Genomic DNA, 20,957 nt, shown 5'->3' on the forward strand with positions numbered 1-20,957 from the left:
TTAAGAGGAGAAACAATGCCAACGGTAGTCTTGGGCTGAAGTGCTTGTAAATTTCATATGTCAGACAGACTTTCGGTGGCCTAATGATTTTTTAACGAGTAATTTGCATAGTTATAGCTGTTTCCATAGCAACTCAGAAAGTGTTGCATTACACCGCAGCCCTAATGGAAGCATTAGCAAAGGTACCTAGAGATGGTGGGGAGGCTCCCTGGAGATAAGGGACTTTTAATAAGACCCTAGTATTTGGAGTCTGATCAGTCAACTACAGAGAGGTATTCCTCTCCATTCACTGACTGTTTATTTAATCAGACTTAATGCTTTGCTTTTGGGAGAATTCTCATTCTGAGATCACATGATCCTTTCTTTTCAATCACATTTTCATTAGATTCAAGTTATAAATGCCTAGCCATGCTCAATGTGAAGTTTTTCTATGACAATAAAATTTCACATCTGTGTTTACACACTCCAATAACTAAGTTAATAGCAAGGGCAGTTTTGCAGAAAGTTATTAAATTGATAAAATGCTTGAGAAGCCTAAATGATCCATGCTCATCTTATAAGCACAACTATGTGTTAAATACAAATTTCTACTTCCTGTGAATGTCACAAAGCACTAGGAATCTTCCCGAAGACAGCACAGAAGGTAAAACACATTAAAACTACCTGAACACAAACGTCTTTAGAGAAGGACAGACACAATCTTGTGTATAGTGGTAAGCATTTCAGAAAACACCCCAGGGCTAAGAGCAGGGAGACTGGCATCTCCAGGCACTAGTTAGCTGGGAGAGTCTCCCTGCAGACAGGCAGCCACTGCCACGAGGTGCAGACTCAGCTTTGTGCTCTCTCCCTCTCGTTTTTAAACTCTTTGCCTTCCTTGCCCTGAGCATGATTAGAACCAACACAAAATTAAACATCTGCTCATCAAAACTATAAAATCACTTAAAAAGCATACAAAGAACTGAAGCAAAACAAAAACTGCCAGAGTTAGCGGCCAAGATCTCTTTTTATTAATGAAAATGTTTTCTGAATGCTTTGGAGTCTGTATTTCTCAGTCTGATATTTCCAAGCATATTCGTGCCTCTGGCTAACTGACGAGAAGAAGAATTTTGAATAAAGCATAAAGGATAGAGGATCATTCTTTTTAATCTAGAAAAGTTTCTTGACTTACAATGTGAGGAATAGAAGCAGCCGTTTTTACTACTGACCCTTGTGAATGCAAAATGTGGCTGTCTCTGAAATATATCTGGGAAACAGATTAGAGTGCACACTCATGTTTGCTTTTAATTAAGTAACTGCATAGATAACTCTGGAAGTCATATTTGTGAAGACAGCAGGTATGCCACTTGAAAATAAAATTGAGCTTATGAATTAAAATTAATTTCTCAAAAATTATTCCAACGAAAGTCAAGCAGAATGCAGGGTACATTGTTTATTAATTTATTTAATTTGGGGCTGAGATGCATCCTTACTTTAAGAATGCTGTACTTGAGGCACTAAACACCTTCATGCTTCAAGGCTACGTGATTTTTAAATTACATGGAAAAATGACCACGCTTTTCAGTTGGTCAACTGTCAACCCTTTTTAATTAATTGATCCTCTTTAATTAATTCACATGCACTTTTGAGTCAATAGTACATGCAAACTTTTTTTTTCTCCCATCAAAGAGGACGCCACTACCGCTGGAAGGTCCCCCTAGAAATATTTGGGTGAAGTTGTCAAATTTCGTGGAGAGCATACAGCACCTTCCTCATTATTCCTTCCAACCAAAGGCACATGGAAAGTACAGGATTTGAAGGCAAATAAGGAAGAGAAGAGAAGAGAAGACCAGACAGCAGGAAACATTAGACCTTGGTGAAAGGATGGTGGTGACAGTGGCTGTGCCGAGGAGCCCTACTGTGACCGGATGCGTGTGCAAGAATGCACGTGATCACCCAGGCCAGCAGAGGAACGACTCAGTGTACAACTGTTCTTTTAAAAGGGGTATGCTTGGGAAGATCACACCACAACTTTCTTAACTCTTCTTTTCCTCCTCCTATTATCTGAAAGCCAAACCCATGCCCATCTTTAAGACCCTTTTGAAATATTGCTTTCCTCATGAGATCTTTCTTGATCTCTCAATTGAAGTTTTCCCTCCTCTAAGCGCCTCTTGCCCTGGTTTGTCTTGGGGAAGAGCTGCCTATCCATTCCTCGCTCACACTTAATTGACCACTTCTGGAGGCCAGAGCTCACGTCTGCCTCACTTTTACATTGTGTACCCCTGGACTGCAGGGCTGCTCAGACATATCTTGGGGATGCAGGAAAGAAAGAAGGAAGATGAGAAGACAATGGCTGAGCATCATTTCTGTACTTCCCTGGGATTACAGGTCTCTTGGGACGCAGGTCCCTGTGGTAAGAAAGTGCTCACAGAGATTCCTCTTCTGGGCATTCCATTGGGAAGGCGTGTGGTTGGCAGTACCTGGCTGTTGTGGTGGCCAATGCACCATCAGTGAAGACAGCAGCCCACTATCAGTACGAAACCACAGCTTCTCTGCCAGATCTTCTAAGGCACATCCAGGAAGGAAGTTTATTCTGGATGCGTTATTTGGAATGACAAATAAAAACATCTGTTGGAGAGGAAACCAGGTGTTGGGCAAGGGATGTAGACATTGTGTAATTTGTTTCTCTCCTTCAGTGGATATTCTATGCTGTGTTCGTTAACACTGGTTAATGTAATTTTTGTGATAATTGTAGAGCAAATAGAGCAAACTCTCAAATATAATTAGAGAAAAGTGTTTCTAATTAACTTGTAACTCGTGAGTCACAAAGTAGAGCCACAAATCAGTTAAGCATTGTCAGGCCTGACAAGCAAGAAGGCACCACACATTTCAATTCTGGCAAATAAACAAAGAACAGAAAGCTCCTGTCAATACTTTCATTTGAACTTGTATAAAATTTTGGCTGCTCTCAAACAGGAGGGTAGATAGGGACGGGTACCTCTCAGGACACCAGCACTAATGATCATGGATGTGAATAATGAGGACAACCTCAGATGGGATGTAGAACAGATGACGATCACACGACATGCTCTCATGGGTACACAGGGGGTTCTTATGAACCCCAAGAAGCTTTGCAGGGAAGTCAAGGACCTCATAATTGCAAGCCCCATTCTGGATCACTGTACTGTCAATAGAAGCTGGTCTGTTACCGGCAGTTTCTGCCATCTTCATTAGAAGTTATTTCATTGTTTTCTCTTTCACTCAAGAATGTTTGAATGTAAGGGTAACCTCAAATTCATTCTAATGGGAAGAAATGATAAATGGGCTAAACATTCTCACTGGGTAATTTAGTTACTATTAGCACCAACTTGTTTTGGCATCTCCTGAAACACATCTGTGCCTTCCAAGTCTCCACCAGTCTGCTCCCACCATAACTGAGGATATATGAGAGTAGAAAGTGGTGTTTCTCAAACATTCATGATCATAACCACCACCATAGGGTCTTGTTAAATGTGTAGAGTCCCAGAATATTATCACAGAGATCTGGGATTCAAATCTGCTCCCTGCCCACTCATCCTGTGTCCCAAGGATCTCTTTTGATTAGGAATACTGGGTGACCATGGACATAAAGCAGTCAGGTTTCAGAAGGAGAGGATGTTTCACAGATCAGCTATGTCTTTGAGCAAGGCTTTTACATCTGATCTCAGGGACCATCTGGAATATTCAGAGCAATAGCTGACATAGAAGCACAGAGGACAATGGTTGCAAGGACTGGTATTCAGGAATGTTTGTTTACTCCCTCTTGTTATACAAGAGATCAGAGAATGCTGTACTTCTCAGCGTAGGCGCACTGGGAAGCAATAAGAGTGCAACCACAGGAAATAATGGAACATATAGGCTCTTAAAGCATCCCCACGCCATGCCCCGTGACTCAGTTAATAAAGAAGGTGTATAAAATTGACTTATCTGGCCATAAATGTCAGCAGGTTCATCTTACTGCAGATAAAGTTGCTTAACCTTAACTCTTTTAAAAATACTTTCTATCAAACTCCTGCTCACTGAGTGTAGGTGCCACCATCTTGGTCTTCCGTCAGTGGGTTGTTCCCTAAGGAAGGGTGAGCTAGTGTCTGGAAGGGGTCTGGGTTCCTGAAGACTCAATGGTGCTGAGCTCCATTGCTACCCTGAAGCACTCACCTCCAGACTTCATGTGTTGGAGGCAAAAACTCCCCTCTAGTCCAACAGGGCATTTGATGTGCTTTCTATTTCTTCAAGCAGAGCTTCATTCTAAGTAAATCTACCCTTTAAATCTCCTCGGCCTGCTTGATTTTTCTTCAGAGCTCTTGCACTCCCTAAAACTACTGATTTATTTGTCTGGGTTTATTACCTGTCTCATCCACCACAACACAAATGGCAGTATCTGAGTATTAAGACTGAAACCTTCTGAAATGGTTCTGTTAATGGATTATGAAATTCCACTTAGAGTCTTAATATAGTTCAGACATATGAACCAACCGAGACACCTGTCAGCTGTGATCCTTTTTTCTCTCTTCCTCTATCAGGCTTCCTGAAAAGCAGGTGCCATGATATTGCCATTAAGAAAGAAGCCATAACCTAGGGAAGGCTGGCCTATGGCTAGCAGGTGCTGACTCTTTACTCCTTGTATCCCAAGCATCTTAACCTCACTTCTGTAGAGCAAGCAGTCAGCAAATTGCTTAACGAATGAATGCATGAGATTCACAGCATACAGAGCTGCTTTGACCTCTTGGACTGAGGGTGGGGTGAACAGGAAATTAAATGATGTGGATTTTCTGATTTGATTAGACTTGATCTGGTTGGGGAGAGAATCAGGAATCAGAGTAATGCTGAGGATTGTGAGTTTTTGCCCTTCCTCTGCAGACGTAACTGGACTAGCTCCTATAGATAAATAGCTTTAAAATAGCTAAAAAGATGAGGGATAAGAACAGGCAAAAACCATACAAAGAATGTGCGAGCTACCAAGCTGGTTAGGAGATGACCTGTGGTCAAGTGGCAGATGCAGGACAAACACTTAACCCTCTCCCACTCAGGCATCCCTGGAATGGACAGCAATGTGCTAGTGGGAATGATTCTTCCCAGGTCGGATGTTTCCTTCCTGTGAATGGAGTACAAATAATGTAGCACCGGCCACTCCCAATCCTTCATCTGCTCTTCTCCTGAGAAGTGGAGACTTATCCAAGTCATCAGTGGGCTTGCCTTCCTTGGGCCAGCTTTGCCCTTCTTCCTTCTTGTGAATGAGTAGTCACAGGGAAGTTTGGTTCCCCTGGTCTCCATATGATGTGACCTGGCAGAGGAGGAGGGAGGCTGCCCTGGTCCAACTGCTGCCCGTTATGATGGAGAAGTCTGCCTAATTCTAGGAACTGTATGAGCAAACCTGCTTCTTTAACAGTCCTACACCCTGATCTTCAGCAGCAACAAGTTGACTGTGTGTCCTCCTCTTCATTTTATCAAAACTTGGTTGTGGGAGGAAAGGTGTGATGGAGGGTTCTGTACATTGTGGCCTGAAAGCCCACCATCTGCTTCTAGAGATAATGTTTAATTGATGCATAGCCACAGCCACTCATTTGTGTTTTCTCTATGCCTGCTTCCATCCAGGGTAGGTAGAGCTGAGTAGATAAAACAGACCCTACAGCTTACAAGCTCAAGTAATTTCTGTGTCTTTATGGAAAAAATAGCTTCCCTGGTCTAGAATCTGGAGGAATGTTCAAAAAGCACAGTGCATTTAGCACAATGCTTTTGGGAAAAGTAGAAGGCAGGCAGAACTCCGTCCCAGCCAACACTGCTGTCCCCACACACACTAGGAAGCAAAGAGCTCAACCTAAGCAGCAGGTTTAACAGTTAGAAACTCTACTAAGCCTTCCCCAAGAGATGCAGGGGATGATCAGAGGGAAATGAATCACAGAAGGCCCCAGTACATGAGTAAAAAGGGTCTAGAGAGATGTGGGGCCCAGGGCCTGGAGAGGAGAAAGCTGATGGGGGCTGAGGATCGGGGAGCACAGGAGGTGACTAGTTGCACACACTCGGGCAGCATCAGGAGCCGTGTCCACCACATAGTTGGTTGAGGCTGATTCTGCAGCCTTTGTGAGGACAGGAATCCAACCAATTCCACGGAGGCAGGGGAAGCAGGTGCTGCTGTGTGCATCCCTGCTCTGCTCTCTGTCTTCAGGGTGGGGCAGCAGGCAGACCCCTCACTCTCCTCCAGTCTGCACCTCACCTCCTCTTCCAGCTTCCCAGGTCCAGGCTCTCGCAGAGCCCTTAGGCAAAGGGCCACAGCTTCTGTGCATCATTCAAATGGCTGAAATGCTGACAGACAGGCCCAGGAAAGGTGCTGCTTTCCGCATGCAGCCAGAGCTGCATTCAGCTTTTCTTCCCTGCTTGTGCCTGCTGACCAATATCAACCTCAGACTCCTCACCAGGCACAGAGACAAAGCCTTCCACAGTCTAGACAATAAATCTCCTTTCATATCTTTCATAGTGCTTCTGCCTCCATGGTCAAACCAGGGCCGATAGACCTGGGGACAAGGGATGAGAGTTGTTACCACTGCCAGCATATAACTGCTGCATGATGGCGATTGTGGCAACACCTACATTTGTCAACCACCATCACTTTTCTAGAGACATGCATAGATGATTCTCTTTTCAACTGGTAAATGGTTAATACCCAAATTAACCATCACCTGAAAAATTTCTCTTGATTTAGTTTAAATTCATGGATTATGGTCCTTTGGAGTCAGGTACTACCCAGTTGGCATCACATGACTGACTAAACTGAAGGAAAGTCTGTTTCCTCATCTTCCTCCAGACATTGTGGCCAGGAGAATACTAGTTCTTCCAAGATGCCTACATCCTAATCCTCAGTACCTGAAACTATGCTTTGTTTAGGACAACAGGCATTTTGCAGATGGCATCAAGTTACTGAGGTTATCCTGAAGAGTGTCCTGGTCTAACCCGATGGGTCCCGTTTATCATCCCACAGTGGTCAGAAGAAAATGTGCTGCGAAAGAATCATCAGAGATGCAGTGTTGGTGGCTTTGAAAAGAAAGGGGTCCCAAGAAAGGGAACATGGGCAGTTTCTAGAAGATAGAAAAGGCAAGGCAACAGATGTCCCCAGAGCCGTCATGCTATGGTATATATCTGGAGTGTCCCTAAGGGCATGTGTTGAAGGCATGAGTTCCACCTGTGGGGCTATTGAGATGGGAGCTTTAGGAGATAGGGCCTCATGAAACGTCACTGTGGGCATGTCCTTGAAGGGAAAACTGGGACTCTGCCCTTTCTTTCCTTCTGCTTCTGGCCTTCATGAGGTCAGCACTTTCCCTCTGGCATCTACTCCACATCATTGCCCTAAAAACAATGCAATCAATTGTCCAAGAACTGTCATCTCTGAAACTCTGAGCCAAAATTAATCTCTCCTCATTCTAAGTTATTTATCTCAGGTATTTTGTCACAGTTATAGAAAGCTATTTAAGAATCCAGAAAGGAACAAGGCCCTGATGATACCTTGATTTTAGCCCAGAAAGACCTGTGTCAGGCTTCTGACTTCCAGAACTGCAAGGTAAAAGATGTGTCTTGTTTTAAGCTGCTGCATTTGTGGTGATTTGTTACAGGTCCAATTTGAGGCAGCCCTGGCCTGGACCTCTGACGGAACCCACCCAACAGAGGGATGAGAAACCTACTGGTTGAGATGGTGCACAACAGAAAAGTTGGGGAGGATGGCTTTTACATTTAGTTAACTTCAGAATTGTGGACTTTGAATTTGAACACATAATGGCAAGTGATATTGATTTTTCAACTTTAATTCCTTTGAACTTTAATGTTTTTGGACTTCAACATGAAAGGGGATTTAAACTTTGATTTTTAATTTCTCCTTGGGAATTTGATATTTGGTAGGGTCGGTATTAAAATTCAGGGCATCTCCACAGTGCTGCCATTTTGTTCCTGGAATGTCTCTCTTCATTTTCATCTTCGTGAGATGTGAGATTAAGCAACACCTTACTGCCGCACCACTAATGTGCTATGTTGGACCACATGGCTGGTTATTATTCTGGATACAAAATAAAACTGGAATTTAATTTTAAATCCTGTGAAAATAGCAACCCTGCAGTTGACTTATATAGTTTGCTCTTCTGACCCAATTCAGTGACTCTTCTGACCCAATTCAGTGATTCTTATGAATTCCAGGTAACTACCCGGCTCAAGTCCCCCAGAAGATGGAAGGGATGTTTTGATAAACTGCTTAGCTCCAGCTTGGGAGAAAGCAGCCATGCCTCTGGGTGATACAGAAGAGAGGGTAAGAAGACAGTCCACGCCATGTTCATGGGGAAAGGCTTCTCCCGGTTCCATGGCCCTTCCATGAAGGGTGTTCCACCCAGCTTCTCTTGAACTAGCAAGCGCCCTTGGCTTACCGGCCTAAAGTAATGCCTCTGACCTGGTTTCCATCAGCAAGAGGAGAGAATATTTAGTAATTTTTATGCTTTGTTTTATATGTCACTCTGTTCAGAACACATGCAGGGCAGGAGATGTTATTTATTAGGGATACAGTGGAATAAGTCAAAGAAAGGAAGATGTAATTCACAGATAAGAAATTTTACCACATCCCTGCAAGAGGCCCACAGACGGAGGTGAGCTGACTGGTGGAGATGACAGGGAAGCCAGTCCACCTAAATGCGCACAGAGGGGGCACCGCAGTATAGAGGCTGACCATCCAGCGAGACTCGAGGAAGAAGTCACACTCAGAGAAGACGGGGTACAGAAAGGAGAAGGGAGGCTACAGAGGGTCTAGAAATAAACAGCCTCTTGTTCTCTTCTCCTGTTGAAGTGCAAAGAAGAATGCTCAGCAGCCGGAAAAGTCCTGACCCCTCCTTTCAGGCCAGACAAATAAGCAAGACTAACAACACAGAAACGTTTCAAAAGAAGTTGGTCACACTGGGGAGAAATAAAAAGCTACCATGGATATCTGAGTCTTGGACAGAAGTTCTACTAATTAAGTCTGCACCCCAGACCCTGCTCCCCCTTAAGTAAAGCCTCACTTCACAGTTAATGAGCTTCACCAATGTGCACAGAGCTCAGACAAATCCCATTTTCTTCCTGTCTTAAAAATAAGTAGAAAATCCAAGAATCACCCTGCATTTACAGTATGCCCTCAAAATCAATGAGGAAGACCCTCATAAGAAACAGAAAAACTGATACTAGAGAACAGTGAGCTCATTCCTGTTACCTAGAACAACCAACCAACAACCATAGTTCTAAATAATATCTTCAGAGAGTGCATTGGTAACTTATATTCATAAACCAAAAATAGAGGCTATTAAAAAAAACACACACACACAAGAGGTTCTTTCTTAGAATTAAAAAAGAAAGAGGATATCTTCCTGTGCCCCTGCCCTCACCAAAAAATTTTCATAGATTTGGGAAAATAAAGGCTGGAAATAAATGTTAGGTATGAGATAAATCACTCAGAAATTATGTGATAAAAAGACAAAGGGCTCCAAAGCATACAAGGAGATAAGGAGGAGGAATAATCCATGAGATTTACAATATGCCTTCTATTCCAGAAAGAGAGGAAAAGAAAAGGGAGACAGAGAAATGATCATTTTTTTAAAAGAACAATCTTCTAAACTACAGGAGGTAGAGGAGAGGAAGGTCTTCCTTGGAGTTATCCCTAGATATTTCAAACAAGGATATGTTTTAGACAAACACCAAATTAAAAAAGGACAGTTTTAGTGATTCTATGCCAGTGAATTTTTAAAAACACACACCCCTAAGATGTCTCTTCATCAGATGTCAGCAGTGAGTTTTAGAATATCAAGGATAAAATTAAATTATAGAAAATGTTTTTGGGAAGAATAATATTTCTATCTAAAAATCTAGATCTGGCATGTATCAATTATGTGTGAGTTTAAGTGACATTTTTTGAATTTCATCTCCTGAGCACCCCTTTTTAGGAACTTGGAGAGTAAAGCAAGAGGGGGAGCAGTACTGGATCCAGGGGATGGGTGTTCCCCTAGAACAGTGGTTCTGGGAGGAGATCTGTGGAGACAAGAGGGAAGCAATGATGGTGAAAATGGCATGAGTTGGGTTGGTGGCCAGGCCCCTTAATCAGGAGGAAAGAGACTCAGGTGTGGGAGGCAGACATTGCACTACACTTACTCTTGGGGAAGTAAAGCTCTCAAGGCCACTGGCTTTCAAACAAAATAAAACTTATCAAGTTGTATGGTTTAATAAAATCTTTTATTATGACTTGTAAAGCATTCTGAAATCATTAGTTGATCATTTCAAAATGTAGGTTGGATATTTCCTTATTTAGAGAGAGAAAAATTATATTAGTCAAGCCCAAAGACAAGCAGTCTTTCTCATCAAAGTTTATTGCTTAGGAGGATTTTGAGTAATGGTAGCACAAAATAGCTTCAACTGGATTTAAGTAAAGTTCTGATTGTCACCTCATAATAGTTATTGCACAGCAGGAAAATTATTTGTTTCAAAGCCTAAGACGTAGAGGCAAGATCTCTTCTGCTGTGGATAGATATTGCAGTACAAACAAGCGGCTGTTTTATTCAGCATGTATGTTTATGCATTGAATTTAAACACGTATAAATAACTCAGTTTAGCATTTTATTATTGTTCACTTTTCCAAGAAATATTCAATAAATAATTTAAAGCTTTGCAATATAATTTCTTTCTTTAATTCTTCAATTATTTGTAATTTGGCATTCTTAAAACCTTACTTCTAGATCTACAGCTAAGTCTCATCTAAAAATTAGTTTATAAAAAAGACTGTCTAAAAATTATCACTAAACCCCATGCTTTTTAAATTTTGTATTCATATGAAACACATCGTTCCTTACAAATATCTAGGGAATACTTCAAAGGAGGATGTTGCTCTCCATCTCTCTGTAATTTTTTTTCCTACTAAGTCTGATGAAGAATTGCAAAAGAAGCAAAAGGTATAGTTGTTACACTTAAGTCACTGTTTTGTTTAATTCATGCTTGGATCTTACTATGGTTAGAATATGAGATATAAGCTCAGGAGAAAATGTAGCAATGATGAAATGAAATTATTAGACTATGAGAACTGTTACCTAATCAGCGGATTAATCCATTGGTAGATTAATAATTTGAAAGGACTACTGTACCTGGTATCAACTGTAGGGTGTGGAGACATGCCTTTGGGGTTTATATTTTATCGCTGGAGCCTCACTTGCTTGCTCCCTGCTTTCTGGCTGCCATATGCTGTACAGTTTTTCTCCATCCCACCCTTCTGCCATGATGTTCATGATAATCATGATGCCATGACCAAATCAGATATCCATGGACTGAACCTCTGAACACCAACAGGCAAAATGAACTTTTCCTCCTCTAAAGTGTTATATCAGTTATATTTTAGTCACAGTGATGGGAAGCTAACACAGAAATTAGTATTGAGATGTGGGATCCTTGGTTTGCCAACACCTGATCATGTAGTTCAAAAGCAATTGAAACTGGTTTATGGGAGAAGTTTGGAAAAGCTTGGGAATGGAGGCTGGACATGCCTTAAAATGTTGTAAATAGAGTTTAATGGGTGATTCTGGTGAGAGCCCAGATGACCAGAATGACAATAGGAAAGCAAACATTAAGACTGTGCTCATGTTTCCGAGGCTAACAAGGATTTACTTGGGAATTGGATTACATTCTGGCAAAGAACTTTTCTACATTTTGTCCATGTACTGAGACTTTCTGCAAAGCTGAACTTAACGGTGATGGATTAATGAATTGGGCAGAGGAAATTTTAAGGCAGCCCAGCATTCAGGCAGTGACTTTGATATTGCTGAAAGCTTTTATCCAAATGCATTGTGAGAATTAAGAGCAAAAAGCAGAGAGGAAAGATTTGAAAAACTCCCAGTTTGAACAGATAAGAAGTGCATGTGGTGGCTGGGGTGTGGCTCAGCAGTAGAACGCTTGCCTCCCACATGTGAGGCACTGGGTTTGATCCTCAGCACCACAGAAAAGTAAATAAACAAAATAAGGATACTGTGTCCACATATAACTAAAAATATTAAGAAAAAAAGAAGTGCATGTAAAATTGAGGCCAAACAAAGTGTGATTATTGAAAGATTTGACATCACTAAAGAGAAGCTAAGTACTTTGCATAACAGCAACAGAAAAAATGCCCTGAGGGCAACTCAGGAATCAGCAAGATGACGCCTATTGAAGAGTCGAGGGTGTAGAAGTGAAAACTTGTTCCAGAGGCCAGGGGGAACCCTATCTACACAGGGGTGCCTAGGAAGTTGTTCCCCCAGGGTGCATTTCACTGTGCTCAGCTGCCCAGTTTATCAGAGGCCACTGCAGCTGTGGTCCAGAGTGGTACGGTTATTACTGGAGCTGGCAGCAGACATTGGCGTCATTCATGTGGTACTGGTTCTTCAGGAATGCAGAATGCCAGAGTTAGGGGGATCCAGAACTTTCCATTGAGATTTCAAAGGAAGGCTTGGTGAGTCAGGTGAAGTGTAGCAGGGCTAGAGTCCCTGCAAGCAGGGGTCACTGAGAGTGACATGTGAGGCTATACAGGTGAAGCTGAAGTTGGGATGAAGACCCCCAGATTAAGAGATGCCAGGAATGAGGAACATTTGCTGAGGTGCTGGCTGCTGACAGACCCAGCATAAGAGAAAGACCATGTGGGCTGCGACTGGCAAGGATCAAATAGGAGCTGCCCAACCCTCTGGGATCACATCTTGCCAGCATATGCTCCAGATGCCCAAGGTGGACAGACAGGACCTGTTGCCTGGCTAGATTTCAGTTTTGCTTTGGTCCCATGTTTTCTTTACTTCCCCCTAATTCTCCCTTTTATGAATGGAAATGTTTACTCTGTGCCATTATATATTGTATATATGTTAAGTTTCTTTTGATCTTGACAGGGGCTCAGAGCCAAGAGTTGACCTTAAGTCTCAGAGGAGGCTTTGGACTTGGACTTTTAGATGTTGCTCAAACGTTTAAGCTTCTGGGGATTCTTGTAAATGGACTGAGTGGATTTTGCACTGTGAGATGGCATGAGCTTTAGGGGGCCAGGGGCAGAATGCTCTGAGGTGTCACCCCAAAGGTCGGGAGACAATGTGGCAATGATGAGAGGTGAAATGATCAGATTCTGAGAGCTGTAACCTCATCAGTTAATGGATACATTTGATGGGTTAATAATTTGGAAGGACTACTGTACCAGGTAATATCCACAGGCAGCAGGGTGTGGCTGGAGGAATAGGTCAGTGGCAGGTGCCTTGGGGGTTTTATCTTGTCCCTGGTGCCTCACTTGCTCACTCTATGCTTCCTTGCTGCTTGAGGTAAGGAATGTTCCTCTGCCACAAGGTTCTGCCTCCTCTCAGGCCCAAAGCAATGGAAATGGCCAACCATGGGCTGAGCCTCTGAAACTATGAGCCAACATAAACTTTTCCTCTCCTCTAAGTTGTTATTTTCAGTATCTTGGTTACAGTAATGAAAGATGACTAACACAGATACGTAATCTAATTCTCAAAAGGATTTGTGGCTGCTCCTTGAGGCTAAAAAAGATGAGTGAGTCTCTCTTCTCTTACACTGTACTCCACCCTTCACAGCTGTGTCCTCCTTTGCTGCTCATCTGGTAACTCTAAAACGTAGACATGGTTGTCAGGGATGTCTCTGCACATTAGCAGCCAGCAAGGCACAGGTGCTGACCATTCACAGCAGAGTCCAATCACAGCAGCGGGTGCTGACCTAAGCATCAGTGCCCCTTCAATAGCACCTGAAGCCTGCAGATCTCCAAGATCATTCGAGAAATGAATAACTTAGGAACAATGGGGTGCCTGTACCCACACAGGAAGGCTTACCATGCTACAGAGTCCAGCACACTTGGCCAGAGACACAAGTCTGGAGGAGAAGGACTGCAAAGAAAATGAAGGAGAAAAGAAACACAGGCTTTGAAGACCTGGATGTTAAACCAGGTTTTCTGGAATAAAATATCTGGTTCTCAAAGCTCTGCAGGAACTTAGCAGGATCCCACTTCATAGCCCATTTGCAGATGACCATGAGCTGCAGCTGAGGATGAAACTGACCTTGCAGGCTCTCTGTGGTGAGGCCATTTGCCTTGTTTGCCTTCTGCTTCAGCAGTGGGTCCAGCTTACGCTAGACTTGCACACTGATGTGACATTGATGTGGATGTCAGCAGGGTCCTGCAGGTTCCCAGGCGTCCTTGGAACGCTGTGGCTCCTTATGCATTGGAAGGTCCTCCAGGTTTCTCTTCCTGTCTCCTGCACTGGAGGCACAGCCAGGCCACGGTAGTCACCGTTTTCAACAACATCCATGAAACTCCAGATACGATGAACTGCAGCTTGTCAAAATGTTGTGACAACATGTTTATCTTTGAGAAACAAATTCCTGCCTGAAGTTCAGCTGAGCACAGTAAATCCCAGCCTCTGGAAAGGCAGAGACACCTGCTGAAGGAGCAACCACTGTCACTCTCCGTCAGTCTGGCTGTCACCGTGGACAGCATTTCTTCTAGGAGGTGCGGTGGAGAGAGCCTTGGTCACCAGCACATGCTGATGAAATAACAATGGGTCATGACATGACCACGGGGACCAATCTTTGTTCTTCTCAGAAGAAGGAGAATAAGAGGTGAAAGTCCCCTCTCTGAATATCAAGTGCCTGCCTGCTTCCGACGCCTGTTTCACCAGGAGAGGAAACTTCCTGACATTTGGGAGAGGTCTGTTTGCCTTTGAGGTTATGTTCCTTTGATGTTTTCAAACGGGGCTCACGTAGATATTTTTGATGTTGCCCTGGTCGAAAATGGGTGACCTCTAGGATCTGTCAGAAGCAGTCACGAAAGCAGTGATGTAGCTGTCCTCTGTTCCTTTATAGCCACCTCAAGTGACAGCAGTGGCACAGGGCATTCTGTTCTGAAGTGTGTCATGTGACAAGAGAGCACACTTTTTTCTTTTAAGCCATCAATCCCTCAATCATGCCGAGTTTTCACATGTGACAGTTTCTTTGGCAATGAGATGAGCTCTGGTGGTAGTGATCTGGGTGCAGTGGTTCTGGACCATGGTTTTGTATAGCAATCCCAGATTTTGTTAGATCCATTTTTTTTTTTTTTTCCAAAGCATGCAACATGCCCCAGGGGTGGGTCTGCGGAAGGCCTTCTTCTGGACCTTAGCACTCGTGGCTTTGTGCACCCGGGTGAAGGGCTCAGCACAGAGGCAGTGTGCTTCACCGCACGCACTGAGTCCTTCCTTTCTCCACAGCTGTCTCCAGCTTCAATACAACCCATGCAAAGAGGGACGGGTGTTCATGGCCGCAATGACAGGGAGTGTTTCCAGTGGAACAGCACACCTCAAATCTATCCCGGACATCACGAGGTGTGCATGGTGGTACTTTTGCATCTCCTGACCCAGGTTACTTTAGTGTGAAACACTATTTTTACAGCACTACAACCCATAGCAATGATTCTTTTCCCCTACAAAGACAATTTTCTACTTACGGAAAGAAAATAGAAAAAGAAAAGAAAACTAATTTGGTTCTAATTCAGCTAAACAGTGAGAAAGAGATGTGACAATCATCTTAAGGAATGAAAATTCAAGAAAACATATTGAAGCTGGCAGTCTTGACCCAAGACTGAATAAATCTTTATGATTCTCTGGGTTGAGTAGTATATTTTCTTTAATAAACAAATTTGCAGCTGTTTCATCAGCACAGATATGAGGAAATTTTAGAGTGGAGACAGAAGGTGAGTGAGGGATTACAGAGGATTAGAAGATTTTTTTGGAGTGTCAACTTTAAAGTCCATTTGCCAAGTACTTGCTTCTAGGGATATGCTGATGAAGCCGAAACCAAACATCACCTAGAACAGCAGTGAGCACAGTCAAGAAGAGGAAGCATTAGGCAATGTGGATCCCACACAGGGGCCACCTATGTCATTAGCATTCCAGCAGGTAAATCTCATACTTAAAAAGCAGGGGAGGATTGCTAATGGCCAAGGTTTGCTATGTTAACACATATTCTAAGAAAGGTGCATGCTGAATGTCTGTGTATTCTCATTAAGCCCTCAAGAGGCTATGAGTACCTGGTTTATAAAACCCACAGTTCTACAATCACGGGAGGCTTTCTTTCATGTCAACATTTGAAAAACTCCTTAATGTGTAGTCATATAACCTTGGGACTTTGAATAGGCATAAATACATAACTCGATAAATAAAGTGCTAGTAAGTATGATAAGCTCTCTACTATTAACCAGCCTATAAACCAGACTGCACACTTATTACCAATAACTCAGGAGCCCTGTCCTTCTATCAGTTATTCTTCATGTAATTCAAATGATGGCCTGTGGTATTGTAAGATGCTCCACTGCTTATAAATCAACTGAAGAGGGCTGAAATACGACCACAGAATTTTAGGGAGGGCTACATTTACTGGCTTCTACTGATTTAACACGATCAATCCAGGCGTGTGGCAATGGCTACTACATTATTCACATGTCGGCTCATTTGAAAACACAAACTGAGATGGCCCATGTTATGAGCACTCTGAGAAGCCCAGAACCACAACATTGGCTTTGCACTCTTAATATATGGCTGGGTAATGGAGAATCTGCCTTGAGATCCAGTGTAATGACTGAGTAGCGATGCTAACCTGTGACCAGCTCCCGGATCTCCAGGTCCGTAGTCTTGCGGAGTAACCTCACCAGTGCGGGGATGCCACCGCAGTTTTTCAGGGCGATTTTGTTATCATCGTTGGCCTTTCCATACACCAAGTTCCTCAGGGCGCCGCAGGCACTGCGGTGGACTTCGGTCATCCGGTGATCCAGCAGGTCCACCAGGAGCTGTATGCCCCCTTGTCTTCTTATCTGAAAGAGCAGAGGACATGACTTTCACCTTAGTGAGCACAGTTTCACTACCTAAAGCAAAACATGTTTTTTTTTATATGAAGAATCTGCTACAATTAATTGCACTGAACTGAATTAAGACATGCAAAGGGAAAAGAAAGCCATTAAGTGTTCCCTGATTTTATTGCCTGTACTTGCTTTAATATCCTCCCAATAAAAATTTAAATGTATTTCTTTCAAGCTATAGAATTTTGGAAAGGTGATTTTCACTTTAGAATGGGTGTCTCAGACATTTCTCTCTAAAAATATGCCACACATTCACGGCATGAAGCAGATGGAGGAGCAAAAGGCAGGAGAATGGTCCTCATTCCTTAGGCTTATTAAATTTAACCACTGTCTTACAAGGCTGCAGGATTGATGCAGGAAATGCTAAAATTATGCTATTTAATAGGGAAACACTCCAAATGATTCAAAGGAACCAGGAGCTAAATGAGAAACTGGAATCCTTGGCACAAGGAGTTTTATTTATCTCAGAAGATCTGGGAAGATGAGAATGTCACTCACAATGAGAGACAGAACATGTTGAGCTAAGTAGTTGCACTTAGGTATTTGATTAAAAACAACAACAACAAAAGCTGCATTAAATTTTCGTGTCCTTTTTACCCAGAGACAATTTTAATCTTTTACAAGTAAATGTGAAACAACCTTTGCAATGTGTTTGCAAAATGCCTGCTTTCCTTACTGCCCTTTGATGTTGGGACCTCTTTTAAAATTTAAACTGGAAGCAAAACAAAGTGGCTAGTTAACATGCAGACTATTTCACAGTTGCCACGGGTGAAGCTGTGTCTGAACACCTCTGCATTTAACATGGGAAAATACAAGAATTCATTTTGTAATGTCCTTCTCGTTTGCTTTCTTTAAACTTCAATGTTTCCCAGGGACAGAGCATTGGTACCTTCTCTACTTAATTTTCTTATTACAGAAAACCCATCCATCTCACTGATATGCCAGGACCCATGGCCAAATCCTCCCCCCGCTCTTGGTGTTATGCAGATGCTACCTTCTCTATGAAGTTCCTCTAACCACATTGCTTAAAACTATAATCTGAACCACACCCACCCTCTGCCACAGCATCCTGTTTTAACCTTCATTGGGAACAGTGTTCTTCAGACCCTTGACAGGCTCACCTAATTTGTTACATTTATTGTTATCAGCTGTGTCCTGTTTGAAGGCATGTTCTGGGAGGGCCAATCTCCTTGTTTGGTTCACTGATGCATTCTTATTCCTACCACAAGTGCATGGCCAAGAACATAGCAGATGCCACTAAATGTTTGCTGAATGGATGAATGAGGCTAGTCAGTTACTATGTCACTTGCTACCTTAGTATTCCTCAAATTTAATAGTGCTTTTTAAGATTAAGCAATAACCTCTTCAAAGGGATGAAAACACCCTTTTATGAAGAGCCAAGAATGCGGCCCTGAGGCCCCAGCAGCAATTGCTACCTGCTTACAAACAAAATGAAGGCAGGCCTCACACCTATGGTGGGACCACCCATGGGCCACCCATTCCTATAGGAATGATTTTCATTCAGCCACAAGTGAGAGCAGGAAAGAAAAAAACCCTCAAAGAACACATGGGCCATAAAAGTTTTTATTTTGGAAACTTTATGCACAGTACTTCAAGTATTACACCCTGTGAGAGAAGCACCAGGGCAGGAGGAGAGGGGACTCAGGACCACAGTGCTGAGCGGGGTACCGTCCTCCCAGGCTGTCTGCATGGCACCTGCAGATGACTGCTCCGGGGATTACCAAGTCAAGCTGAGAAAAAGCAGCCAGAAACCACTTTGCCCAACTGAGAGTTCTGCCCAGTTGTACTGCTTCGCATCCACCCCAGGAAGGTGAGTTTGTATTGCTCCTTGTGTGATGCAAACTAGAGGTGTGTCCTTAAAACACATCTGGATTACATCCACCTCCACTCTATTAAAGCACCTCAGAAGGGATACTGCATTTGTATGGAAAGTTTAAACTGTGAATATCCATTTTTTTTCTATGTGTGTGTATTGAAATTGTGTGCTTTACCTTAAAATTCTCTTGGTTTAATATTTAAATAATGATAAAGCCATTAAAAAGATAACAAACCTATTTATACAGTCAACCTGTCAGTTATATATTAAAGACAGATGGCATATAGTAAATCAGAAAACAAAACAATTTCATCCATACCTATGTATTTTAGTTATTGTGAATATCATAATTAATATTCTGATTTATGACATCTCCCATTCATGTGACTCAATAAATTAAGCAACTAAAATATTATCCAAACTCATTAAGAGGGTAAATGAGTTCAGAATGAATAAGATGAATTCTTAATAATATAATGAGATCACAATATTTTCATCATGACCCTAATTAATTCCACATACTCAAATTCTATTTGAATCTATTTAGAGAAACACAGATAAGATCATAGCACTTTCCTTTCACTCCTGTTTGGGGCCACCAGGTCATCTATATAAAAGCTTTTGTTTTCACGAGGTTGAATGTTATCTTAGAATTTAAGACTCCCATTTCAGTTTTCTAAAGCCAAAAGTTAGTCGGAATCAATATTTAAATATTCCCACCTGTGAAATGGGAAGTCAGGTCTTTGGTGCCTCGTGCCCCTCCCCCTGCTTCCAGCAGGAACACAGGGGAAGCCCTGCCCGGGACGTCTCCTCCTGGTCTGCTCTGGAGGACCTGGGCTGTCCTCGTCCCTTCTCCTCTGCTCTTTCTCCTACATCTTTCTTCCTCATTCTTCTGGCACATAGTCAAGAACCCTTTAAAGTCTCCAAACCAGCCTATTCTGAACATTAACAAAGTATAACTTTTGGAAACACTACCAGGGGATGCTCTTCTTTAGAAGTGGGACCTTTACGTCCTGTCCTACTCCATGTCCAGCAATCTTTCTGACTCATCTCCCCCATGAGGGCTCTACATCCAGCAGGCTGAGCCTGGTCACTGCTGGTGAGTTGATCCTCTCACCTCATTTCCTGAACCATCTTCATGCCGAATTCTCAAATCTCAAAAAAGTCTAGGTTTAATATAACTAAAATAAAGTCAACCAAGTTAGCTAATATGTAACCTTTACCTTTAACAACAGAATAAAATGCCCTAGAAGAAAGTAAGAAAGAAAAGTAAGACAGAACATAGCAAGTGAATAAGTACCAAATGAGTGGAAGACTGGTGTAGTTGGTTTTTATATATTCGTTTCCTCTCCTCCTCCTCCTTTTTCTTTTACATTTTAAAACTCTTTTTCCAATGGGATTTTGATGTTTTAGAGCAGTTTTGGGTTCACAGCAGAACTGAGCTGAAAGCTTGGCATTCTGTGCTCCTTGCCTGCACACAGGTATGACCTCCCCAACCACCAACATTCTGCACTCTAGGGTCCTTTGGTTACAGGGGATTCACTTAATTGACTTACTGCTGTCACTCAACCTCTAAATGCTTCATAGTCCAAAGTTACAATAGGGCTGGTGTTGTGCATTCCACAGGTCTTGACAAATGTAAAATGGCATGTACCCCCCACCCCAGTAGTAGATAGAATGGTTTCCCTGCCCCACAAGTCCTCTGCGTTCTGTCTATTCTCTTCCCCCTTTTCACCCCAAACCTGAGCAACTACTGATCTTTTTAACCATCTCTATAGGCTTCATTTTTTCTAGGATGTCAAGCAGTTGGAACTACACAGTACACAGTCTTTTGGACTGGTTTCTTTTTCTTAGTAGTATTCATTTAAGGTTCCTTCCTGTCTTTTCATGGCTTGCTAGCTCATTTCTTTCTAATGCTGAATAGAATTCCATTTTATGGATATACTACAGTGGGACCATTCATTTAATAAAGAGCATCTTGGTTGCTTTTGAGTTTGAGCAATTATGTATAAAGCTGCTATAAACCTATGTGTGAGAGCTGTAGTTGCGGCTCAGTGATAAGAGTGCTTGCCTAACATGTGTGAGGTACTGGGTTCGATCCTCAGCATCACATATAAATAAATAAAGGTCCATTGACTATATATATATATATATATATATATATATATATATATATATATATATATATATATATGGTATTCCAAGCTGCCATCCCATCCTTTGAAAGAG

The 20,957-nt window shown here is 42.4% G+C and overlaps 1 protein-coding gene across 1 annotated transcript in view; it reads right to left on the reverse strand.

Annotated features, from left to right (window-relative positions):
• The window catches only part of Ctnnd2 (catenin delta 2), an 869,206-nt gene that overhangs the window by 200,235 nt on the left and 648,014 nt on the right, over positions 1-20,957 (reverse strand). The window contains exon 11 of the mRNA XM_048814198.1: positions 16,633-16,846. Within this exon, the coding sequence (XP_048670155.1) occupies positions 16,633-16,846 (214 nt within the window). The remainder of the gene's footprint in view (positions 1-16,632; positions 16,847-20,957) is intronic.

The sequence above is a fragment of the Marmota marmota genome, unplaced genomic scaffold (genome assembly GCF_001458135.2).
Source record: "Marmota marmota marmota unplaced genomic scaffold, marMar, whole genome shotgun sequence".
Taxonomy (NCBI): Eukaryota; Metazoa; Chordata; class Mammalia; order Rodentia; family Sciuridae; genus Marmota; species Marmota marmota.